At 43.7% G+C, this 26170-nt stretch overlaps 1 protein-coding gene across 15 annotated transcripts in view; it reads left to right on the forward strand.

The window, feature by feature from the left end:
* The window catches only part of afdna (afadin, adherens junction formation factor a), a 93967-nt gene that overhangs the window by 52933 nt on the left and 14864 nt on the right, over nt 1-26170 (forward strand). For 10 of the 15 annotated variants that reach the window (XM_066697472.1, XM_066697476.1, XM_066697477.1 and 7 more), the window contains 19 exons: nt 1-89; nt 1931-2000; nt 2346-2443; nt 2879-2940; nt 3024-3229; nt 4764-4784; nt 6225-6370; nt 6995-7089; nt 8187-8452; nt 9790-9933; nt 10158-10356; nt 10900-11003; nt 12289-12369; nt 22753-22818; nt 23245-23318; nt 23865-23983; nt 24811-25005; nt 25399-25490; nt 25779-25970. The exon at nt 1-89 is cut by the window's left edge and continues 171 nt beyond it. In XM_066697472.1, coding sequence (XP_066553569.1) covers nt 1-89; nt 1931-2000; nt 2346-2443; nt 2879-2940; nt 3024-3229; nt 4764-4784; nt 6225-6370; nt 6995-7089; nt 8187-8452; nt 9790-9933; nt 10158-10356; nt 10900-11003; nt 12289-12369; nt 22753-22818; nt 23245-23318; nt 23865-23983; nt 24811-25005; nt 25399-25490; nt 25779-25970 — 2319 coding nt within the window. Of the gene's footprint in view, nt 90-1930; nt 2001-2345; nt 2444-2878; nt 2941-3023; nt 3230-4763; nt 4785-6224; nt 6371-6994; nt 7090-8186; nt 8453-9789; nt 9934-10157; nt 10357-10899; nt 11004-12288; nt 12370-22752; nt 22819-23244; nt 23319-23864; nt 23984-24810; nt 25021-25398; nt 25491-25778; nt 25971-26170 lie in introns of all 15 variants that reach the window. The other 5 variants (XM_066697474.1, XM_066697490.1, XM_066697486.1 and 2 more) reach the window with 2 other exon arrangements.

Raw genomic sequence — 26170 nt, forward strand, 5'->3', positions numbered from 1 at the left:
TTCAAGTTCGTGGACCCCAGCTACGACCATGGCATGGGCAAGCGTGGCATGGACTCCGGGCCCATGATGAAGACCCGGCACAAGTCAGGGTACGTGGGATGGAGGGAGGCGCACAGAGCCTACATAAAGATTTATACAGCAAAGCCAAAATACGTTACAATGTAGCAGAGTTAAGTGAAAAGGGCACACCCTCATCTACAGGGCTTACGTTTGTTTGTCTGTTCACAAATCCTGTCACTGCATGAGATTAAAAATGTAACTGAACAGAGAGAGAGATTAAGCTGCTTGATTCTGTGGTCATTTATTATCCAGTTTTAATTCCTTTGAATTATTTTCTTCCACTTTTGAATGTTACTTTTTCTCCTCCCTCCCTCCTTCTTTGTAGTCCTTGGGTCTGTTGGTCTGTGTAGGAAAGCCTTTATATTGCAAGTAGCAAGTTATCTGTAGACTTAATTAATCCATTCGTAAATTAAATGGTTTTACATATTAGACTAGAATGTTCTTAAGGTGGTGTAGAACAATAACATGACTACTGCATGTAGGGGAGGGGACTGTGGACTTGAATAAATACATACATGAAAAAAAACACAGCAATATTATTGTCTCCCAACGGCTGCAGCTGCTCCATTATATAAATAAAGCACAGGCCTTGAAACTGTACAAATCAGCTCTTTCAATCATTGGGAGGTTATTGGAGGCTACAAGAGCAGGGGTGAGTGGGGGGGTGAGTGAGACTCTAATCTGATCAGTGACATCGCTCTAGTGCGTCGCATTTTCATTTTTATGACTGACGTGGGTTCCCTGGGAGGGCTGCTTCCAGAGATTACTGATGCTCCTGCTCAGTGCGGTCCCAGGTGGTCGGCCCGTGGCTGCTCAGGTAAGTCGCAGGCCTCCAGCCCGCGCTTCTGGATCTTAGAGATGTGTGGGAGATTTGGTTTTGGTAGTCAACGGTGCGCATTGGAACAGAGAATCGCGGCCGTGTGTCCTTTCATTAGGTTGTGCAGTTTGTGGTTAAACTGTGCTCCGACCTTGGCAGGAAAGGACTTTGTTTGGTTTTAAAGTGTGTAGCCAGGGTAGTGCTGTCAGTGGGTCTATGTTAAATACCGGGGGGAAGAGATAAGAGAAGCATGCAAATGAGTTTGTTTGTGTTACAGTGGATTCCTGCTATGTGTAATCGTACTGCTTTTTAAGATATTGTAATTGAATGAGGTGCCTGCATGCATTTTCTTATCTTACTATTTATTAATTTAACTGGAAAACCCATAATCCATAACATGAAACCCATGCCTTGTTGATTAAAGAGGTTTTAATCCTAGATTTGCATTTTATTTTTATTTTAAATCCCAGAGACGTAGGGCACTAAGTACATCACAACTGATGCCACTACAATAGGGATAAGTTGACTTGGTTCCTGTTTCTCCTCTTAACTAAAGGCAGGACTCGGTAGTGCCTGTATAACTTCATAGTATTACAATAATAATAAATGGGATTGCTGTAGTTTAGCTCTTATTTCAACGGGTTAGTGGAGAGCTGTGCACTATGGAATGGCATGATTTTTTATTCTGAAAGTGGTGTAAACTCCCTGATGTCTGTTTTTAAAAAGCATAATTAGTGGTGGCTGAAGACCAGGGCCATCATTCAAATGTCATGGTATACCATATGGATGTGTCTTATCACTAGTTAAACCTCTCACTACCCTTGGGCTTTCAGACAGCAAGGTTTTTTAGTTGTTTTTGTTTTTACGTTCAACAGTAAAAAATAAATAATTGTTCCAGTTCTTTGTATATAGCCGCAGTGCATTGTCACCCTGTGCATTGTCATTGAAGTGTCTCGCTCTAAATGCCACACAACTTCAGTAACAACGTGCAACAGCCCTTCTGTTGATTTTTGTTCTTGTTCTTTTGTTCTCTTCTCTCCCCTCCTCTTGCAGGAGTGTGCCCGAAACGACGTTTGACCTGCATGGGGACATCCACAGTGGGACAGCCCTGCCCACAAGCAAGGTACATCGCTACGCCTCAACCTCTATAATGCAAAATCATTTAATCTGCTGAAATCCTGTTTACTGTCACTGTCTCCCTGGATCTGTTGGAAACCAACTTTTGAGATTTGCTAAAGGATGGGCTTGGTCTGTTTATTAATTTCAACACTGTGTGCAGTGACAGGTTTTGAAGGGTGACTTCTTTGAGTGGATGATAGTTAGTTGGGGGAGCTGTGGTGAGAAGGTACTCACTTTTGATTAATTAAGGGCTACTGTCATCTTAAGAGCACTCTGAGAGGATTCATAATGTGTTGGAAACCCACCTGCCACTTGCTGTGAGAGCCTGCTTGTCCTTCTGCTTTCACAGAGTTCAGGAAAGCTGGACATGGACCGCAGCGGACCCCCGTCTACCCTGAGCGAGAGGAGCATGGTCAAGCCCATGGTGAGAGGGGAGCAACAAGACAGGTGAGCGCATCTGTGTACAGACGTGCCGACCGATCACCATACACAGAGAGAGGAGACGCACAGTAGTGCCTGTGGAGCAAAGAGGATTCTAATAGCACTGCACTACAGTGTGATATTCGATCTACTTCCAGAGACAAGTAGAAACCGAAGCCTCTCTGAGCTCGAACAATAGACGCAGGAGGCTTCCCTCATCAATAATACAACGCCCTGCAGCCGGGCCACATGAACCGCTCCGGTGCTGTAATCTCCAGCCCGTTAGAAATAAGCCAGCCTGGGGCAGATTTTTCCCCTTTGCCCCAGCTGCTCTCGCCCAACCCCCGGGATGCTGTACAAGAAGCGTGGCGCCCTGCCTTTGGAGAGTTGGGCCTCCGTGGACAGTGGGATGAACCTGCTCTACGTTACCTGGTTCACTGAAAGCCAGCTCTCTCTCCACAGATCCCAGGACGGACTGGGGCCAGAACTGACGCTGCCGGCCAGCATTGAGTTCAGGGAGAACTGTAAGTCTAGCCCTGTTTTGGAGAGAGTTAAGTTTAACATGAGCTGAAGGGTCCGAGAGATAACACTGTGACTTGTTTTGCAGCTGAAGACACCTTCCTGTCGGCCATTATCAACTACACCAACAGTTCCACGGTGCACTTCAAGCTGTCCCCCACCTACGTGCTGTACATGACTTGCCGCTACGTGCTGTCCAGCCAATACAGGCCTGACATGAGTGCCTCTGAGCGCACGCACAAGGTGATCGCCATAGTTACCAAGATGGTGAACATGATGGAAGGAGTCATCCAGGTGAGAGTTTATTTTTATTTTTTTGGGGGTCATTTTTGTTCCATTCACTATTCCTGCCTCCTCTCCTGTATTCCACTGAGAGATCCCCACAAGAGACGGGCAGTGGCCCGCTTCCACAGTTCGTTCATGCTTGCCGCTCGTCCGTCAGTTCAGCTCTTCCGCTGTGACCATCGTATCCAGACGAGGGGTGCAGGCAGTCCTTATGTGTCCTCCGAAATGTGCCTCTCCGGGCATCGGCTTCTCTGAATAGGATGGTAGGGTGGCCGAGTGTAGCTTTCACCGATTTATAATGTGATGCCAGTGTCCGCGATCGTTTATTCTAAGATAAATTGTCGTCTTGGCTGTGCCACCTAATTGTACATGAAGACAGCTGTTCACCTTTAAAATAAAGATGAATAAATAATAAGATAGACAAAACATGCAGAGAACAATGAAAGGCCTGTCAATCATGCACTGTACTGAAACCTCCTGTTTCATTCTTCCTGTGTAGCATTGGTACAGACTCCATAAGAGAATGAATGGGGTATTGCAAAAAAAAACCTTCATTTGTAGTTCATTGAGAAGCATTAATCTCCAAGAGTGAGGAAAATGTGAAATTATATCTCTCCCACATAGAGAGCCATACACAAACTTATTGCAGTATAATTATAACTTAAATTTTACAGCAATAAACATCCCCCCCCCCCTTCATCAAACGAGTGTCTCCTCCATTATGTGTAAAAAGGTGCATCTCAATGAAAGTGTTTGACTGACTGAAGTCTGGATTAACTGTAATCCATTTTGTGTAATTTGTGGATTTCATCCTTAGTGATTCAAAAGCCTTAGTTTTAACCCTCTGTGGTACTGTTTATTTAGATTTTGCAATTTGTGGACCACTATAGGTCTATTGTTCGATGACCCCATGCCTCTTTAAACACGTAAGGAATGTTCTGCTCCAATCATCCGCACTATTAAAACAACCGTCGAGGAGGGTGCTGTTTTTTCTTTGACCAGGGAGGTGGAAAGTTGTTTTTTAAGCCACCACCTGAAGCCATTGATATATGTTACCAGTCTCCGACTGTTCTGCACCAGGAATGACTTTCTTAGGTCGGTCCGAGATGGTCCCTTGTGAAGCGGTTTCCAGAAAAGTAGACTTTAGAGTAAGTTTCCCAGCCATATTGTTCCTCTGAGAGAAAAACTTGAATTGGGATTCCAAATGAGCTAGAATGACCCAGCAGCCTTCTCTCATTTTCAAACCTTTCATCTGTTCTTCACAAACAGAAGGATCACTGCCCCTTTCCCCTCCTCCACCTCTTCCTCCCTCAGCCTCACACCCCTGTCCCCAAGACCTTCCACTTGCGGGTTGTTCTGAAATCTGACCAGACCCTAGGGACAGGTCCCAGGCCAGTTCACATTGAGATGCACACAGTACCACAGAGGGCTAAGCTCGAGCGCTGTTTGTCGATGCCTTGTGAATCTCTGTCCATGCCATGAGTGTTGACAGTCTCTTTCTCTGCCCTGCTGGATGTTGTTTCCCCGAAACCCATTTCTGCAGGAGATTGCGGAGGGGGATCAGGTAGGACAATCTCTGCTGGGAGTCGTGGTCCTGGCTTGGTCAGCTTTTGCTCCGTTTCTCATGCTTTTTCTCCATCTCAGACAAGCAAACCAAACACAAGAACAGTAATACCCTTTTCAACAGCTGGACTTGAAACTGTACATAACCCCTCATTCAGCAACTTGGAACATGGCGGTACTAAACCCTTCTATTGACTGCATCTCTTTATTATTGGCATTCCATGTAATTCTGCTTACTGCACTTCCGTGTGGATGAGAAACAAACCAAGTTCTTTTGCTTTTTTGTTATTGTTTGTTTTTGTTTTTTATTCTCTCCATTTAATTTCATCTGTGGTTCCTGTTCTTCTTTGTGGCTGGGGAGGGTGTGGGGAGCAATGTCCGGGGCCAGATAAGTGCCAGTTACATAGGGGCTTGCTTTTCAGAAAAGACGGATCCTGTGTAATCATTTTATTTTGCACCGGGGAAATTTAACACGCAGAATAACCAGAAACAGCGTTCAAACATATGCCACCGATCAGCTCATTCGAGGAAGAAATCAGCACCAGTTGTGATGCCGAGAGAAGAAACTGGATAAAGTTGCTTTTCGACACAAATCTAAATAACTTAAAATCCTACCCATAGTGGTACAATTCTTCCACATCTTTAGGGTAATAACTGTGCTGATTTCATTTCTTAGTCTTGAGTAAGGCGCATCATTGTTTGTAAAGGTGCAAGGTTGAATTGTTTGGACTGCTACTGGTTTTGGAATAAAGTGAGGAATTTCTGGGAGGTGCAAGATGGGTTCACTAACAGTCACCCGACTAGCGTATCTATAGTGACTTTATCTGTAGCTTCTCTGTTGGTGGTCTGACATTCATTCCAAGTCCTCCGAATGTCTAGAGCTGGCCTTGTTAAAAAGGTTAACGGGAAGTCTTATGTTCTGGGTGTTCCTTTCAGTGCAGTGAGTCGGTCTCTGAAGGATTAAGCCACTTGAAGTGATAGGGAATGTAATTACAGATAAATGGTGAGCACCCAAAGAAAGATAAACAGGCACCATCTAGGGGCTTCAAACCTTCTGAGTCTTAAAAGACCCAGTTTAATGTAGGTACTTCTCCATTTTAACAGTCATTATGAGAAGGAAGGGGAAGGCGGGCATGAAAACCTTTGCAGGCCGTTATCAGTCCAGTATGCTCAACCTGAACCTCAGCCAGCAGGGCTTGTGGATGCAAGTCCTGGCCCTGCCCTGCGCATAGTGGAATCGGTGTAGGAGCTGTGGCTTGGCTGTGAAGCGGTGTCTGGGGTGGGGGGTGGTTGGGTTAGGGGTTAATGGGGGGGCACTGGTCTATCCCTGAATTGCTAATGCTGACTGTGAGTTTTTGTTTTTCGGTGTCGTTTTTGTTCCCCCGGGGACAGCAATCCTCCTCCCCGTCCCCTCACGCTCCTCTCCTCGTCCTCTTTACAGAAGCAGAAGAATATCGCTGGGGCCCTGGCGTTCTGGATGGCCAACGCGTCCGAGCTGCTCAACTTCATCAAGCAGGACAAGGACCTGAGCCGTGTCACCCTGGATGCTCAGGACGTCCTGGCCCATCTGGTGCAAATGGCCTTCAAGTACGTCACCGTTTTTATAGCGTCCGTTTCAGTCTCCGCTCTGCCATCTTAATTTTATGGCAAAACTGGCCTCAGCTGGAAGTGGGCACAGCTGTCTGCTCTTAAAGCTGAGTCCTGGGGTCTTGGCATCACGAGGATATCGAGGACTCTTGTACTGCTCAGCCAAACCGCTGTCGAAGCGGAATGGGACGTTTTAGTATTCGTGGTATTCACACTGTTTATATTGGGCTTTAGCATCCCTCCAGAGGTGCCAGAAGTGCAGCTGGCTGCTGTCGAATATCTCTGGGGATGGCTTAAAAAGGACTAAATGCTTTGGAGTGTGTGTGGTTGGTGGGAAGGTAAATGAGGGGGGGATGTATCAACTTACCAAAGAAAACGCATTCATTTTCACATCTCGACTGTCTTTTTAATGGCCTGTGTGTCTCCTGCTGTTGCCCCGGCCAGCTGGAATAACTGCTCTGCGATTTCGGCTCGCTGAGGGGCAGGCGGGCATGTTTATAGTGACATTCCTGGGTTTGCTGCTTATCGGATGTCTGCACCTCACAGCCCCCGGGCGGCGACGTCTACTGCGCAAGGAATGTGAACCATGTGATTTCTCTGTCCCCCCCAACCCCCCCGCCACAGGTACCTGGTGCACTGTCTGCAGTCAGACCTCAATAACTACATGTCTGCTTTCCTGGACGACCCAGAGGAGCAAAACCCTCAGAGGCCCAGAATAGGTAACCAGTTCGGCTCGCTGCATGGCACACACATGCGCACGGAAATGTTTCAGACTTGTTTGCTCTAGGGCTAAGCATGCTCAGTCTCGGAAAGTCAAGGTAAAGGTTTCCATCAGCACGAGTCAGGCTTCAAAATGTGTACCACACTGAAGCCCTTTGAAGACATTTGCATGAGCACAATCCTAGGTTCAGTGAAAACATTAAATGAGACAATTATACAATATTATAATTATATACAGACACTAAACAATAGACTTTGCATGTACTTCGTCGCACAGCTTCAAGCCATCTGAATCCGTTTTGGGAAGGTAGATTAGCTCCAATGAAAATGTTTTGTTTTCATTCCTTGAATAACTGAATCTCTGCTCATTTGTAAAAGCCCTGTCATCTAGAAACATCACAGATGTTGGGTCTCTGTTACTAGGCTTTGTTAAAAATGTTTGCCATTTTCTAATTATCTTAAAAATATATAAAAAGCAGAGTATCGGGGGAATCTCCTTATTGTGAGAGGCTCATTTGACCAGGGGAATAACTTGATGAATATTTACCCAAGGAGGCCCTCTGCTGGGGACAGGTGTTGCCTGCACTGCATCAGTCAGACTAACTCACATTAAAAGTGTGTCTAATAGAGATGCTTTCACACGAAGCTTCTATATGAAAAATGACTGTTGCCAGTCCTACAGATCAAAACTCCTATTTCCTGAAAACAGGGCCTCAGCTTCACACATGTAACTAATTCCCAGGGAGAGACGGAGAGGCTGTGGTTTGTAGGGGTGACATCCTGAGAATAAAAGCCAGCCAAAGACTTGGTTACAGTGTTGGGAGAAATGTCACCAGGCTCCAGCACATAACTGGGTAAAAGGAGGGAGTAATAAAGTTTTACTAGTATAAAAAAAAAAAAGACCTCTATATCCCGACACGACAGGCCAGACAAAAAGTCTGAACACATTTCAACATTTGCATATAGTCATTACTGCAAACACATGGTGAGCAGAAGTGTTTAGCAATGGGGAAATGTATATATTAGGGGCAACACAAAATTGAAAAAGAAAAGAGTGCTGCCATTAATCCTTAATTCTGTTCTTACCCCGTGATAGAGGATGTGCTCCACACGCTGACGGGCGCCATGTCCCTCTTGCGCCGCTGCCGTGTCAACGCCGCCCTCACCATCCAGCTGTTCTCGCAGCTCTTCCACTTCATCAACATGTGGCTCTTCAACAAGCTGGTGACCGAGCCCGACTCCGGCCTGTGCTCCCACTACTGGGGGGCCATCCTGAGGCAGCAGCTCAGCCACATCGAGGCCTGGGCCGAGAAGCAAGGCCTGGAGCTGGCCGCCGACTGCCACCTGAGCCGCATCGTCCAGGTCGGGCACCAAGCGTAACCCAGCCCAAGGCTTCTTTCTCCTCCTGGGACATGATGGGTCAAATGGTCTCCTATTTGGTTATAAACTGTTATAGTCTTATCTCCTCCAACCAATTGAGTTGTCTTAAAAGAGGCCCAAATAGAAGTGTGGATTTGTCCTGATGACTGCGGTTTTGTTCGCTGAGACTTGTCAGCCAGTCATACTGATGGTCACCTCAATTGCCAGTGAATTCTGGGAGATGATTCCACACTTCGCCCTGCTTCCACACACCAGAAGCTGGGCGAAAATAAGTAGAATCTCCTATTGTTGTTGTGCTGGTCCAAAGTCAAGTTCTGGGTTGATGTCGGTTTGTGTTACACAATCGCTTAACCCACAACTGGAGCTAAATTGAAAGGTCAACTGCTTTCAACGTGATAGAAACACAAGGGTGCTTTCCGGGCCCAGTTCAGTAACCGAATCGTAAGCCTGGATCTGATACAGCACCGGAAATGTGTTTTTGAAAATCCATGGCACTTTAGTCCACCCAAGATTTCTGTGCTGGACATGTGCTCCACAGCTGTACACAGTTTTGTCCTGGGTTGGGGACAGAACATTTCTACAGCACAGTTGGCTGACTTTTCTGCTTTGCTGTAGGATTTCCCAACTTAATTATGTAATTAATTTTATTTTCTGGGACGAAATAGATCATCCATAGCAGAAATAAGGTCATAAACAAGCCATATTGCACACTCTGCTCCTAACGGTTTGTAATGTAAAAACTGCACTGCAGTGTAAACTTGAAGTGGCTTGAAAATGCTACTTTCTGGACTAAAACCCCTGCACTTCAGACAGGCAATCTTTCATTAGCCAGAGCGCTGTAGGTGACTTCTCAAAGAAAAGCCTGCGACTCCAGACAACAGCTGATGTTCAGCGTTTAATCTTGTAATATAGCGTCTCTGTGATGTATTCCCACAGGCAAAGAAAGGTGCATTTAATAATATATATCGGAGACAAGAAACACAAATGCTAGTATTATGTTCTGTTTGCAGAGTTATTTATCCACTCATGAACCTTGCTAATTGATGACTACTTGGAAATGGAAGCTAAGCCTTAATAATAGACTAACTTTTGCCATCGCTTTTGAGCACATAATCCCATAATGTGGGGGTGTTTGTCTGCCTCTTCTAGCTTAGTAAGAATACATACTTTCTTGAAGGATGTTGATTGAAAGGAAAGTGCCAGGAGGACCCCACCCTCTGCCACATTTCCATTAATTTCGATATTAAACCTGCTTGTATGTAAATGTTGTGGATAGTAATGGCATTCACACATTTAGATAAAGATTACGTTTCTTTCAGGCCACCACCCTCCTCACCATGGATAAATACTCCATGCAGGATGTGCCCAACATCCACAACACTTGTTTCAAGCTCAATTCCCTGCAGCTGCAAGCCCTGATGCAGAATTACCACTGCGCCCCGGATGAGCCCTACATTCCTACAGTAAGTCTTCGGCCCTTCCCTTCAGTGGGACCTGGGCCTGGCCTCGTTTTAACCCACTTCCACAATGTCCTTGTTAGGCTTTCCATGCGTGCGTCTTTTGCTCTCTCTGTCCCATTTAGCCTCACGCAACGGTTAGTGTTACTTGAATAGGTCTACACTACCCTGCCCCTTCTTCAGTGTGATCCCATGTTTATTCTCTCTCTCTCTCTCTCACCTTACCCAAGGAGCTCATTGAGAACGTGGTGTCCGTGGCTGAGAACACAGCGGACGAGCTGGCACGCAGTGATGGGCGGGAGGTCCAGCTGGAGGAGGACCCCGACCTGCAGCTGCCCTTCCTGCTGCCCGAGGATGGCTACTCCTGCGATGTGGTGCGCAACATCCCCAATGGCTTCCAGGAGTTCCTCGAGCCCCTCTGCCAGAGAGGTGAGTTGCTCCCGGACTGTGCCAAGGAAAGGAACTCCCCTAGTCAATCCACTGGACGGACACTGTATATGGATCCAAACAAGCGTGTTTTTGTTTTGGGGTGAGGAGTGGGAGGAGGGTGTATCCAGCTACAGTACAGTACACTCTGATAAACAGTGTAGAGGGAATGGCTGCACAATGACCGTATTATAGTTTGTCTCATCAGTTCTAGGTAAGCAGCACAAGAGGGTATGTTGGAAACAATGGCTGTATTATAGTTTTAGTTCTTGAAGTCCAGAAAAGAGGTTTTAAGAGAAGAAGTTTTAAGAGGTGCGCTGCCGCCAGTGCGACTCGAAAAATACCACTGTGACCAGTAGCCAGTTAACGGCACAGTCAGCAAAATAATAAAATCTGTTCTCTTAAAAGAGGTTGGTTTCTGTCAAATTGAGCAGCAGGCAGCACATGCCTGAAACCGCAAGACAGCGCGTGACCTCAGAGCGCACAGCGTGTTTATTCGGGGTGGTCTGTCGCGTGCAGATGGCTTAGTCCGTTCTGTCCCCTCAGGGTTCTGCAGGCTGACCCCTCACCCCCGCTCCCCTGGCACCTGGACGGTCCATTTCGAAGGGGCTGACTGTGACAGCCATTTCTCTGCTGACAGTGCAGACCTGGTATGTATGGTGTGGCTCACCGGTGTGTGTGTATTAACTTCTTGGTAATAAAGCAGTAAAGTATTATCAGACTGCATTCATTTTTTTGTTGTTGTTGTACTCAGACATTTCTTTTTGATTCCTCCTATATGTCAACGCATTTTTCTTGTGCTTTTTTATAAAGATTTTAAAAGAGTGGCAGGCAAGAGTACCTGACTGAAATATCCACAGGGCTGACAACTTTCAATGAGTTCACGTCTCCCCATCCCTCTGTTCGAGTCTGGGATTTGATCTGAGAGACTGTTAATGTTTAATTACATTTCATGTTAATCTTGCCAGTGGCACTTTCGGATTCTCTTAGTTGGATTTCAAGGAGGCTGGCCAGATTAGACCATTATTATCAGCCAATCAATCTAGTTTAATCAAGCCCTGCTGAAAAAAATAGGCAAGCCAGAAAAGCTGAATTCCTCCCCCCAGTCCCCACAATAAAAGGTTGTCGGTGCACACCACCCATGTCACACATTCCTGCTTCTCTACCAAGCTAGACTGTACACTTAATTTAGGTTGAGGAATTATTCCTACATTTGGTTACAGAACTTGTGCCCAGAGCCAGTTCAAACATATAACAAACAAATGTTTTCATATGCTCATGTTAGTGTTTGCAATCTACAGTGTTTTTTCATTTTTTGGGATATTAACAAATTACAATTTGAAAAATAAACCATTTAAGTTGTAAGCTGCTCATCCCGTCCTGAAAATCTAATTCTCTGTGACCCTTGTTCAGACAGGAACAAGCTTTTGAGGAGTTCAGAAAAGAGCATCCTACTAAAACATCCTACGTTTTTTTTTTTTTTTAATGGTTGCTTTATTAAAAACAATTTTGCTGTGACTGCCACTCATAAGATCTGAAAAATAATCTAAGACATGGTGATAATGTTAGTGAAAGTTAGGGTGTAAACCAGCAGCGTACTTTGCAGTGGATGTTCTGGCCATGTCACCCAAAGTAGCAGCTGCATGCAGCTTTGCAGCGCATGACAGCTGACATCCTGTCTTCGCTCTGAGCTCCACTGAAGTAAAGCTTGCAAAAGATTCGAGAGCCTTCTGCGTAGCTGGAGTTTTATCCTCATGTTTTCTGGTCTGCAGTCTGTTTAAATTTAAAATACTCCAAATGTCTACCAGTTTTTTCTGGCTCCTCCCAATTTGAGACCCTTGACCCTGTCCAGGGGACTCCTGGATGCGTGTTGCTAACCTGTTTGTTAACATTGACTGCTTGCCTTAAATTGTGTTTCTCTTGTTTTCCCCGTAGCCAATGCGCAAGGAACCCGAAGTTGTGACAGTCACTCTGAAGAAGCACAATGGGATGGGACTCAGTATTGTGGCTGCTAAGGTAAAGAGGCTTTTTATTTGTGTGTTCGGACACTGCATGTCCTTCAAGACTGGTTGTGCTTTTGGTTATTTGGGGGAATGTGCGTATTACTGTTGTAGTTGACCGTATTCACACCATTTATTTTTGAAAAAAAAAGAAAAATTGAGTTTGTTATATAAGATGTAGCACTCCAAGGTTCCTCACTGTAAACATTGTATACCTCTCATTGTCTTCTGCCTTGGTGGCAAGTCAGTTTTCTTGCACAGCATCAGTGCTGCACTTCCACTATATTCCACAGGAAGCAACGTTGTCGTCATGGAGGGAACTGCCACTGAATGAAACGCTTAGCAGTGTTTTCATCTTGGGCACACACCGCCTGTTTTAAATCTACCCTCAACATCAGTGTTCAAAATCTTTGCCTCCCTAGACAACGTCAACACATCCATGTTCTTGCCCTAAGCTGGACTTTGTACGGCACTCGCTGAATGCAAACATTCAAATTACACGCAAAACTCTTAGGCAAATATTTTCCTGCCCAGTTGTGCACTTTCACTTCTTTCTGTGTTGCCGTCACCCATCTATGTCTTTGCAGAGTTTCATCTTGTGTTGCGTTGACTGCGAGTGCAAGTCTGTTTATATTGCTGACGGATAATATTCACGGTTTATTTTCCACAAGGTTCCAACGAGGGAAATAGGAACAGTTTTGTACTCCTGCGTGATACTCATTACTCAGACCTGAAATCCCTGTCACTCAACACAAACGAGTGTTGACACAGGGGCACCAGGTGACTAGAACGGTCTTCCCTGGCTTTGAATATCCTGCTCCTGTTTTTTGTTGCCCGCTCTTACAGGTCTTCTGTTTACCTTTCTCCTGTGCTTGTAGCACCACATTACAGCCAGGCAACCAGCGCACTCTGTTTGAACCTCCGTCTGCACTTTTTGATTTAAATGTGGGACTTTCTCTCTCTCTTTTTCCGCTCTCTTCCTTTTAAACGTTATGAAATCCAGATGAATGGGAAGTCAGGGAGAGTCTGATTGCTTATTTTCAGAAAGCACTGTGGTATTTGTAGGTGGTGCTGGTGGGGAGTGCAGGGTGGGGGGGGCTGTATGTTTCCCCCCAGCTGCCTTTGACTTCCACTTCCAAAAAGGAGGGAGGGAGGGAGAAGAGAGTAATGATAGGCTTTTTTTTTTTTCCTCCTTCCTTTGCTCTACAAAAAAGAAAAAAGCAGCTGGGAAGAGCTTTTGAAAGTTTATCCAAACTACAGCAGAATAATGAGGGTCTAGAGCAGGCTGGCTGGTTGCGTAACAGTCTGGATATGGCCAGGGCTGATATATGCCATATGGTAGAGTAGCGTGGAGCTCAATCGCGCTCTCCACCAGAATTGCAGACGCAGGGCACCAAGCTCTTTTATTTATTTGCAGTTTTTTTTTATTTATTGAATGATTTCTTTTCTTTTCCTTCAACACACCCATCAGTAGTGATTTACTCCCCCTTTTTAATTTTTTTGATCTCTGAAAAGATCAGTTGGCAGATAGGCTGCACTATGTGGTTCTCCGTGGTGGGGAGGAACGAGATGTCGGTAAGCCGGGTCGAAGTCCTTGTTTGCTTGCTTGTTTTTGTGCTCAGGATGTGTTGTGTGGGGGGAAGACTGAGTCAGATGGGGTCTGTGCTGCTTCAGATCCACAGGCTATTTGTGGACTTCATTAGCCGTGTTTTTCTAGACCAGCTGCGTGTTGCACTCATTTATTTGTCTTAACATGTGTTATACTGAGATGTCACGTTGAGAAATAAAACATTAGTGTTTCTCTCGTGACGGTTGTCTGAAGTTTAACAGGGTCTTTTTCTTTTTCTTTTTTTTTTTTAAATCGTAGTTTTTAGTTTTGAGGTTGTTTTCATTTAATCGCCAGTTAGCTATCTCTGGGTCCCAAAATGCTGGGACAGTGGTTGTTTTGGGGAAATACTGCATTTTTTTCCTCGTACACATATAAGGAAGTGCATTGTATTACTCTATATAAGGAAGTAAATTATATTTTAAAACGCAAGATAACATTTTTAGCTTTGGTTTGTATTTAAATTGTTTTTAGTCTTTAAAAGCTATCTATTTTTTCATGACTTTTTGTTTGTTTATATACACACACACACACACACACACACTTAGGTTACAGAGATGTTGAGTTAAACAGAAAACAGGACGACAGCAAGGAGCTGAACATTCCCCAACTCACGAAATGACTGTGGAATAGTGTTAAATGCTGTGACAGCTTGTCGAGTGAGAAGTTGGCGAGCTGGTATGAGCACTTTTTTCAGTGTTTTCCCATGGAGAGATGCTTGCGGTGATGAGCTCTGAGAGGCTGGGGAGCTGAGGGATATGGCAAGAACATGGCGAGAGTCGGAGAGACAGTGGTGTATGTGTGATGGTCAAGCCGAGGTTGCACCAGTAATCCTAAATGTGCTGAAGGATTGACTTGTTTGATTCACTTCTCTGTTGCCAAAATCCTGTGTGCAGATATTATGCAAATCTTTACCTTGTGTTTTACATGAGCACTGGGCAGCTTTCTAGAGTTCTTGAAGCAGATCTTATGGTTAGGATATCTCCTGATATCTCAATTTTGAGTATTATCCCCCCCACCTTATATTTCTAAATGGATTTTAATTTGAATTGTTGTCAGTCATTGATATTAATTAAAAAGGGGAGATGACATGTTCTAATTTCCCCCCAGATGTATTTATTCCTTTAAAGTGAGGTTTTATTCTTGTATCTTTGCAAAAATATGAGCATTCAGATTGTATTTGTCAGTTCAGGGCAAACACCCCCTCCATAACCCTTAATTACAAAAGTAGAATGTAAAATTTAACTTCATTTTGTATTTTAATTTCATGTAATATTTTTTAAAGTGTAAATCAGATTACTCTTTGATTAAAAAATAAAATAGCCTGGTTCTCGCACGCTTTTCTGTCTGCAGAAGGGGACCCATATGGTTTTAATTTGTGAATGGATTTATTTTTTAATTATATTCCACATAAAGCTTTTATGTAATTGGCTCTGTGCTGTATACTGCACTTTTATTTCATTAAACTACCATAACTCCTGGCACTGTACCAGAGCTATGACTGAGAACTATAAATTGGTGCAAGTTCCTGGGTCTGCGAAATCTCCAAACATACACAGATCACAGCTTCCTATCGGTCTTGGAATCTGAAAGGTAACACAGATAACACCTTAAGCTAGTATTTTCAGGGGTCGTTTAACAAAGGTTTAATGAAGATTTTAAAAATCAGGCTGTACTGTTTCGTTCATTTCTGATGCCCCTGTGTTGCCCAGTGACATGAGACTATCCAACATAATATTTGTGTGTTCAACATGCAAATTAAGGTTTCTCATTAGACTGGAGTACCATTCGTTTTCCTGTTTCCTAATTTGCATTCCAGGTGAACTCATTTATAGTCATGCCTGGGATAAAGGTGTCTGCTTAAAGACTAAATTATGTTTTTGTTTGTACCTCATCTTTGAACAAGCTGTAAGACTCACTGCAGACGCAGAGTCTCCGGACTGCGTTGTGAAGTCCCTTGGAGCTCCTGGCTCTCGGTCAACAACAACCGGGGTCCTTCTGGCCGGGCCTGACCGCAGCTAGCTCCCTTTCTCCTTCCCCCAGCATGTCTCCCTATTGACAGGAGAGGAAAGTTTGTGTACTCTGGAGTTCCTGCACAAAACCAGTGTTGAAATGAAAAGCCACATGAAAGGCACAGCTGCAGGCACAGCAGGCAACGGCAGAGTGGAGTTTGACAAACACCTTTGTTTTTTCTGTAAAAAACAAAGGGGTGTATTTTCATTGTTTCGTTGAAGCAAGACGTGGGTGTTGCGTATTTTAGCATAACATTTAAAGTGTTGGTCTGTTATTTTTTCGGGAGTTTGTTTTCACCAGTTAGTCCACCATGACAGTATTTTTCTCCACAGTCTTTAATGAGGTGGCAAGTTTGGGGGCACTCTTACCTACTACCCATGTTCGTGTCTCTGCTAAATTAGAGATTTGATGGCCAGTTGATTGATTAATAATCTTTCAATGAAAAAGGGCACTCCTAAAACTGCCATCAGGATAGTGATCGAGTAGTTGTATACAAGTCTGTCTGTTTTGTTTATACAGTACACATTCTGCATTCTGAGTATAGCTTTTCTGTGTTTTCATATTGAAGTACCCCTTTCCTATTCTCTACTTTTTTCTTTGTTTACAGCCACTTCTTCTATTGGTACACATATAGTGCTGGATCATTTTAAACCCAAAGGCAGATCATAAAGAAGGACAAGGAGTTGGGAAAAGTCCCTTAAAAGCAGACCTCAGTGTAGCTGATGTAGTGGCTCATTCTTTAGCTCCCAATTTCCTCCGCGGACTGAGCTAGGTTACAGTCAGTTTCCGTGAACAGGAAGTGTCTGGGTGGAGAGTTTTGTAGTCAAAGGAGCCAAGAGACCAGGCCTGAGCTATGCGGTGACAGCAGCTGGGCAAATCTTCCTCGAAACCAGAAGACCTTCGAAAGCAACTCGAGGTGCTTTCAGGAGGCTAGGCTTGCTGTTGGTACTCCCGGGGTCAAAGCAGTTGTCTTCTGCAAAGTTTGCTTTTACAGCTTCGGTACATGGACATACTGTACTCCTTGCTAATGTATTTGAGTGACTGGTTTAAGAAGGTCTTGCATTAAAAAAACGCAATTATAAAGGTTTATATAAGCAGCAGATGAAAAGAAAGGCAAGGACTGAGGTTTTTACAAGCTCAGTTAATTGGAAATCAGAGCAGTAAACTTGAAAACCTTCTGCCTGGAAACAGTAGCAATTAGTGAGCTGCTTAATTTTATGCTCCCCAGTAAAATATTACTCTTATTTTAATATGTAGGCTACCCCCTGAAAGAGACACTAGGTATCAATCTACCGAAATGCTAGCTACATTTTCGTACGTAGCCCCCTGCAGTTGAAAAATGCTTCCTTTATTTGTGAAGCTCTGCTGCAGTGGGCTGTTCTCCAGTGTGGGTTTTCCACTGCTGTCACATATTGCAAACGTTTCCAGCAACATCTGCACCTTCATCTAGATTCTCATGTATTCCATGGAGCACTGGGCAGTTCCCTAAGGCTTTGTTGATTTATTTCTCAAAAATGTGTTTTCCTGCTTCATTTATACCTTCACTGTTTTATCATTTTGGATCTTGGTCTCTGGGTTTTGTTTCTGTGGATTTTCTGTGGATAGGCTGATAAATGGCCTAACCCGTCTATACTTTGCTAAAGTCTCAAAGTCTTCTATGAAATGACAGTTAAGATCTGGAGAAATGCTGTGGCATTCACTCAGCCCCTTACATCTCAGGGGAGTCTTGCTCCATCTGATGTCAACCATGAGGATGATGAGTGAGGTAGCTTTTACAAGCGTCTTGCAAAGCTGGTGACAGAAGCGCTGTGCAGCAAGAAGGGCTGGTGCGTGGCTGTGTGCGCACGCACATATGTGTAACAGGAGTCCTGTTCAGAAGCCAGCCGTGCGGGAGGCAGGGGCCTTGATTATTGTACTCCGTCCCTGCGAATCCGCGCTGCCCTGTGGACTCGGGTTTCAGTCACTCCGTAGCCATGGCGGAGGCACAGCAGCCGGCTCTCCTGTCTGGTGTCACTGGCTCACAGACTTTGTGGCTTAGCTCACCTTGAGAGATTGCAACCATTCTAAGAAAAGGGGGGAAACAACAAAGGAAAACAAGTGGAACATCCAGCAAGCTGTCCAGTGGTCGGTATGTCACCTGTAGATTTTTTTTTATTTCCTGTAGATCTGTGTTGTATCACTTCAACATGTGCAAGTTAAACTCGTGGATGTCTTCTTGCTGAGGGACAGGTCTTGTGAGGCAGCATCGGTCAAACTGTTTATGAACCTTTTTGAAGTGATCATTGGGAAGGATATTTAAGGGGCTGTGGTCTCTGCGCTCTGTGGTAATTCAGTGCTGTTTGGTGCCAGTTATCATCCAAGTTTGTGGTGTTAAGTGCTTTTATAGTGGTGCCATTGTCACAGAGAAGCAGAGGGAGAAAGGAGATTAGGGAAGTCTTCATTTGGAAACAGAGTTGTGAATAGCTGAAGAATGTAGTGTTTAATGATGGGCAGTTCTGTGCTTATCCTTACTAAACAACAAATCATAAAGTTAAAGGATCCAGTTCAGCATCTAAGGTGAGCATTTTTCAAGACCAAATCAAATTGTATATTTGACAAACAAGCCAGTAAATAGTTGCAGCAATAGCCTGGAAATGCAGTGAATACCAGTTTATCTTGCTGTGCCTTGGGTGTCTGTCCTCACTTATGTATAAAGCACAGTAATTGAAAGTATCAGCTTTTTACATGCATTTCCTTTTGTCCGGGCAAGCAGTTCTGTCACAGGGTTAATGTCTTTTGATTTTCTGTCTTTCTAACATGAGCGATCACCTCTAGATAGATGGCTGTGGTAATACAGGGATGTCTTTTGTCTTATTTGTCCACATTGATTTCCTGGCCTTGCGTTTTCCAACTGGTCTCTTGCTTTTTCTAGGCAGGGTATTTGCTGTTGCCTGTCACTAACATGGCTGTTAAAAGATTAATTATATCTGAAAGGCCTGATTCAACTCTGCCAGGGAATAAAATAAAGCAGGAGGGTTTCATGTTGATCTTTTTAAAGGCCGGAAAAGAGACAGAATGACAGCAGATGATGAGTTTGTCTGGTTTATTATGTGATGCTGTGATTGTGAACTTTAATCTGCATCAGAAATAAATATTCAGCTGTTCGTTTTGGTTTTCACATTTGAATTGGATGTGATGCACACTGTGCTTATGAGTGGTTAAGGTAGTAAAACTAAAAGGATCACTGTGTAGAGTGTGTCCATACTGAAAATGAAAAGCCTTTATATCTGATGTGCAGAATGGCAGGCTTCTGTTCAGAGGTTTGTATATGTTCCCTAAAAGCAGGAAGGAAGTTGCAGCATATGATATTGTATTACTAAAAGAGTTTATTAAAGAGAAAACAAACATGCAGACAAGTGCAAAATATGAAAATTGCTAAAGTGATTTTGTAGTTGGTTCTGCATGTTTCTTTGCGTCTCCTGGCTGTTACCAGGTTACCTGTTGCTGGAGAACCAAACTTTCACTGTTCAATAATGGGGGTCTGTGGTGAACAGTGCAAACTGAAAATGATCTCCTCTTTCTCAGGCAGATCCTGTTACTTTTCCTGGCCCCTCAGACTCTGGGTTTCCCCCCCGTGTTACAGGTGGTAATTCATATATTCAGTGTAGGCAGTTCCTCAGTGTGCCTACTGCTGTGTGCAGTAGTGTCATAGTTTTCTTTTTATAATTTAAGTTTGTTTTTATTGTCAAAACTTGCTTCAGATGTAGCATAATGGGCAATAGTTATACCTCAAAGGACATAACCTGCATCTTAGTTTTTATTTATGCAATTTATTTATTTACATATGAATTTCTTGTCAGCTGTTCTCCTTGTAACTGTATCCGAGAGCTAGCCTAGCTCCCATGTGACCTCTCTTGAGCCGCAAGTCACGTAATCGATGTAAGTAGATTAGGCAATTAAGACCAAAGTGCCCTTTTACAATAAAGATCTAACAGTGTTGCTAAAGATGACAGCTGTCTAGCTATGCTGCAGTTTGCGATGTGGGCTTGTGAATGTCTCACAATGGCCAGTACGGACACGGAAGAGAGACGCGCAAAGCACCTGTTTCAAGTGGGGGTGGGTGGGTGTTTTTTTGGGACTAGTGTATTAAGGCTTCTCTTTTATTTAGTCTGTATGAAATTCCTCTTTGTTAGGAATCCTGATTCCTTAACAAAGTTGAATGTTTACAGTATTTCCTGGTAACAGTTTATAAAACAAAAACAATGACAAAATATATTATTCTTTGTAACCAGTAGACTTGTAGAGAATTTATGTTGACTCCTCTGTGTTGTAGTCTACAGTCTACAGTCTGGAGTATGGCTGTACTCCACAAAGACCATGGCTCGCATGATGTAATATGCAGTCATTTGTGAGGCTTAAAGAATGTTAACCACATCAAGGAAAAATTGAAATACAAAAAAAAACTATCAATGTTTAGGATTTTATTTTGTATTATATAAAAGCTGTGAAGGCGTTCTGTTTTTTTTTTTTTTTTTTTGCTACCCCATAGTGTAGATGGTTCCCAGATATATTTTCTTTCCACAATATCTATATAGAATACAAGCAAAATCCAAAATGGAGTCTGGTCAACACATCCTGTTGACCGCTGCTTGGTTCATTATCAGGTTATCTCATGTGCATAATCTTATGTGGCATCTCAGTATGAATAAAGTTTCACCTCAGTGATTTTCAAAATTAGCAACACCTGCTACAGGAATTTCTTATTATTCAGACTGGTTACTATCTAGTTACCTATTTTGATCCATTGAAAGAACAAAATCCCACACAGTGTTGAGGAAAACTACACATCTAGGCTTTTGCTGAGTTTTACTTATCAGTTATGAATGCATATATTATTTTCCTTTAAGCTTCTGTCTATAGGACAATTTCTATATACATATTGCCCTTGGATACTGTAATATTTGCACCGGTTGACAATTCTGATCCACACTTTATTCTTACCCTAATTTTATTAAATGTAATATGTGGATTTAAAGAAAAGTGTTTCTTGCTCTTGTATTATATCTTGGTAAAATACAAAAAAAAAAAAAAAATGCCTCGGATGAAGGTGTGTGCTTAGTAATTGTAATGGTTATCGTGTAGAGGTAATTTGTGTTTATAGTGATATATCATGACAGAAATGCCTATACACAGCTTACAGTGATGCTGATACAGCCCTAAATGAATAGAGCTGGTGAGTTCTTAAGCTCAGAGGACGGTGGGTGTGAGTGAGTTCTGAGGAGCTTGACTGAAATCACCGCCCTTTCTGTACACCCATCTGGGAGGGGGGGGACACAGAAACTAGCTGCTATTAAAATTTTGGGGGATTTTCTTGTGGTTAGTGGTGGGAGTGACAGTTATGTTTGTTTTGTAATTGTGAAGTGAGGCATTCATTCTGTGGTAATAAAAGCTGTCCAGGGGACTTAAAACACCACTACAGTGGCTAGTCCTGTGGGACACGACATAAGTATAATATATAACGTAGGTCTAGGATTCATGTGTTTGCATGAGTGACATTTGATTTGAAGTGGCTCAGCAGGCGCTTAATGTAGGCTTATTTTCATTATTATGCTCTTCATAACAAAGGTGTCATTCTTCCAGACACTCTTAATATTATATTTTCAAAATATTACCGCTGGCATTATGAGCTTTGTGTTGTTGTGTATTATTATTATTGGTTCAAGTGCTTGTCCAGCCCTGCAAAAATAATGTGGAAAAATACCTGCAAACTTTGTTTTATTGTAAACCTTTTTATTTTGTGTTCCTTCTATAAATGTTTCATGTGCAGTTAATCTGTGACATTCTTCAGTGAACTTCACTTTCTTCACATGGGTTTACCAAGTACAGAGAATATTTCAGAGAATATGCTATGGTCTTTTCATCCAGTCCTTGCTGCTGATCAGGGATTGTGGTTTATGTCCCTACAATTTGAAAGTCTGTTTTCCTTCTTGATTTGAGCTGAATGCTACTAGGTAGCGGTTACGAAAACAAAAATCATTTTTTGTCTCTTTATGCCTGAAATCAGCATTTTATATCATGAATACCTAGCAGCTGAAATAATGAAAAATAATTGGGATCTGTGTCACAGTATGAGCCACAAAAAGACCAGATCGACACAACACGACGAACCACAGTGTCGCTAAAGCCAAACTCTGAATCTGAACAGAGTAAAGCAAGTCAAAATTCACCTCTGGTTTTGGTTACATCTTTATATTCTGCAAGCTTCTCTAGACGCTGCCCGTTTCAGTGCGCTGAGTGTGGTTTTGAGAGGAAGCACAAAGTATTCAACAGTGAAACATCTTTCCAGAAGCTTCTTGATGTCTCTGGATTCATGGCGTTGTGTGGGTTGAATGGACTGATTCCAGATGCCACATTTCTTAGCTCAGTTTTCGGGAGCAGAGGAGGAAAAGGTTTTAATTTGGTCGTAGAACTTAAGCCCCTATATATAAAACACGGAGAAGTTTTGCCTGATCTGCTTGAAAATAGCCTAAAGGGCTAAATTATGATTATTAATAAAAAAATAAATTACCACAAATTCTTTTGGTTACCAACCCCCCATAGTGCCACGATCAGAGATCCTTAAACTGGGATCTTGATTTATGTGACACTTTAACTTTAGCACTCTGTTCATTTGGCGGCCTCTAAATACCTACATGTGATGAACAGAATTTCTTTCCCCCTGTATTGTTTAGGTTACATGACCTTTGAAATTCCGCAGGCGTAACCGTATAACATTCATTTAATTTATCTTTTTACTTCTAGGGAGCTGGGCAGGACAAGCTAGGAATTTACATCAAGTCTGTGGTGAAAGGAGGAGCAGCTGACGTGGTGAGTGGAAATGCACCGTTTTTGTATTTTGTTTTGTTTTCTTAATTCCGCATTATGTTTGCCTGCAGAGGAGGAATGTTGAATTGAGAGCTCTTGTGCTTCTTTGAAAACTTGAAACTAAATCACAGTGGGGGGATGAAACGGCTGTTCATGTGCTTTCCAACAGCAGAGCAGAACGCTTAAAAATAAAAACAAAACTGCATACAAATGGTTCAGTTGTAAGTGTTACAGGTCCCTGCAGACCTCAGGCCCCTTGCTTGAACTTCTGACTCCCACAGACGACTGGTATTTCCGATCCGAAGCCCTAGCTTGACCCACGTTTATTGTAATAATAACTGTAAGGTTGAGTGATGGCGTGATATTTGAATGAGTTCTGCTCTCTTGTGGGTTGGTGTGCACTTGACGATTTCCCTGTGCTCTGTGCAGGACGGGAGGCTGGCGGCCGGAGACCAGTTACTCAGTGTGGATGGACGCAGCCTCGTGGGGCTCTCTCAAGAAAGGTAGCACCGACAACGAGACGTCCTGTCCCTCAACAACGCACTGACACCTCTCTGCACTTCTGTCAGCTAAGGCCTTAAGCTGTGTAGTAACACTGGTCCAGGCATTTTTTTTTTTTTTTTGAATACCACTTTTTATTTAGTTGCACATTAAGTTTCAATCACTTCAAGTATTTTTATCTGATAACATAATTAGGAGGCAGTAGGGAGGGGGTGGGTTTGATTAAAGTTCTTCCTGAATGCCTTAAAGTTCATGCGGTTTGAAAGGGGTTATGTGCCGCTGTCAACAAGGAGCATTTGGTGGGAAGAGCAGCTTCAACCGTATCAGTTCTCTGTTTTCGATGGGGAATAAGTCTTAATAGCAGTCAACATACTACTTAGTAACCGTAAAGTGCTGCAAAAATAAACTGGCCAAGCCCTGATTTAAACGGTTATAATTTCATCAGTCATGGTTATGCTGAAATGGAAAGTTCTTGCCGAGCGTGTGTGCGTGCCGAGTGTTTTGGAAACCAATCTGATTAAAAAAAAAAAAAAAAAAATCCTCTTTAGGGCGGCAGAGCTGATGACACGCACTGGCTCTGTGGTGACACTGGAGGTGGCTAAGCAAGGAGCAATTTATCATGGACTGGCCACACTGCTGAACCAACCTTCTCCCATGATGCAACGGGGTAAGAGTCCTGACAGCAGTGCAAGATCAGTCACAGGGTAAAGGTAGAGGAAAAGGCAATGGGAAACCCATTAATGACAGGAAAATGTGGAGCATGAACCCCCTGTTGTGCAGTCAATCGTAATAAAAAGGAATCAGTTGTGTGGTTGCCTGTAAAAAGCAATATGGATGTGCCATCCCAGAGTAAAATTCGCTTTGCTCCAATCCCAGTTGGTATGTCCAGTAAAATTGTATTACAATAGCTTCAAGCATCCAGAGAGGCAGAAGAAGGAAGCTCATTCTCAGTACAGGAAGGGCTCGCAGAAACGGACACAGCCTGTTATTGTAAAGATGTAAACTTTTTCAGGCATGGCTTCTGGTAAATATTAACTTATGCAGAGATCAGTCAGCCGTCTCATCCGATTCCGTCCGAGGTGGCCAGAAGTGCGGCTGTCTGAGGCTCATGCAAAAACCATCTACCTATCTAGGATACATCTACCCTTTGGCAATAGCCATTTGAACTAGTCGTATATTGCATGTGTGTGTCCTCTGGAATATGAAACACACTGAGAAACATAGTACACTAAGAGCAAGGAAATGTGATGAACAAGGTTTTTGGGTAAGTCCTGTAACTTGGGCCTGTAAAATATCTGAAACTGGCTGCTTTGTAAAAGAATCACTTGATCAGTATCTAGGATGTTTTTATCAAACCTGGTCCAAACAATGTGTGTGTTAGTGGTGGGGGGGTGGCAGAGTAAATGTGCTTTCAATTATGAAACACACAAACACAATGCAAAAGCAGGGAGCAGTGTCCTGGTAGTATAATTTCCCTCCTGCTTCTTTGCTCAGCTTCTGACCGTGGCCGTGGCTCGGGTAAACCCAGACCAAAGAGCGAGGGCTTCGAGCTATACAACAATTCTGCGCAGAACGGGTCGCCAGAGAGCCCCCCGGACCCGTGGGGAGAGTATCCAGAACCAAAGAAAATGACTGGCGAGGAAAGGCTGCTGAAGAGAGCGGATCACCGCTCCAGTCCAAACGTGGCCAGTGAGTACAGCCCAGGTCAGCCACACCCACATTGCTCTACTAACACAACTACTAACTTTCTAACCAACTTGGCAGACTGGGCTGGGCGACACACCAAGGGGCCGCACTGCCTAGCAGCCATGTCACCTGAAATAATTGTGCTAGACATTTTGTCCAACTTTATAATCTCCTAGTGAGCCATAAAGACGCTCCCACAGTCCCATGCATGCTTTAATTTGCACCTACTTTAAATTTACTCCCTCAAACATTGTGAACTGTGAATCCAGGAACGGCGTTTCCTTCCTGGGGTGCAGAAAACTTAGTTGTGGCAATTTTGAGTTGACTTGTGTATATAGGGCCATTGATGTTGGTTTCCTTTGCTCAACCTTGTATCCAACACCATTGCTCCCACAGACCAGCCCCAGAGTCCCGGGGGGAAGCCTGTTTATCCTGGGGGACCAGCACCGAAAATCACATCTGCCTCTACTGGAAACCTCTGCCCCGAGGTAAGCACAGATCTGTGAGACTGAGAGACAGTTGGCAACACACACACACACACACACACACACAACCAAATCGGACAAATTAATGATTATCACCCAGAGTTGTTGGTTCCTGTTCTGAACTTGAGGTGGCGGGTGACTTTTCGCCCAACAATTCCTTTTTTAAAATAAAACATATCGGCTTTAGTAGTGATTTAAAACCCAAAACAAAAGTCTACAAGAAAAGCTCACCTGATCTTTGAATATCCGCATGACCCTTGAACTTGTTGAATCCCATCTCCCTCCCCTCAGGAGCAGACCCCGCCTCCACGCCCCGAAGCCTACCCTATCCCTACCCAGACCTACCCCAGAGAGTACTTCACCTTCCCGGCCTCCAAATCCCAGGACAGGATGGCCCCTGGCCCCGGGCAGCAGTGGCAGACCTACGAGGATGGAACCCTAGTCCACCCTGATGAGCACCCCCCAGGAAATATGAGCATGCAGGTAAGAGGACTCCTCCGCAGCCCCTCCACTGTAGATCTCCACCAGGGCTGTTTGTGCCATGATTGCACATCTGATTTAATTTCTTAGTTTCTTTTAACCTGTAATAGTTTAAGATGCCAGTAATGCTCCTGAACCAGCTGATCACTTCCCCAGCCTCTCTGTGAAGCAGTGTGGGTCAGACCCTGCTGCCGTCACTTGCT

The sequence above is a fragment of the Amia ocellicauda genome, chromosome 1, assembly GCF_036373705.1.
Source record: "Amia ocellicauda isolate fAmiCal2 chromosome 1, fAmiCal2.hap1, whole genome shotgun sequence".
NCBI classification, from domain to species: domain Eukaryota; kingdom Metazoa; phylum Chordata; class Actinopteri; order Amiiformes; family Amiidae; genus Amia; species Amia ocellicauda.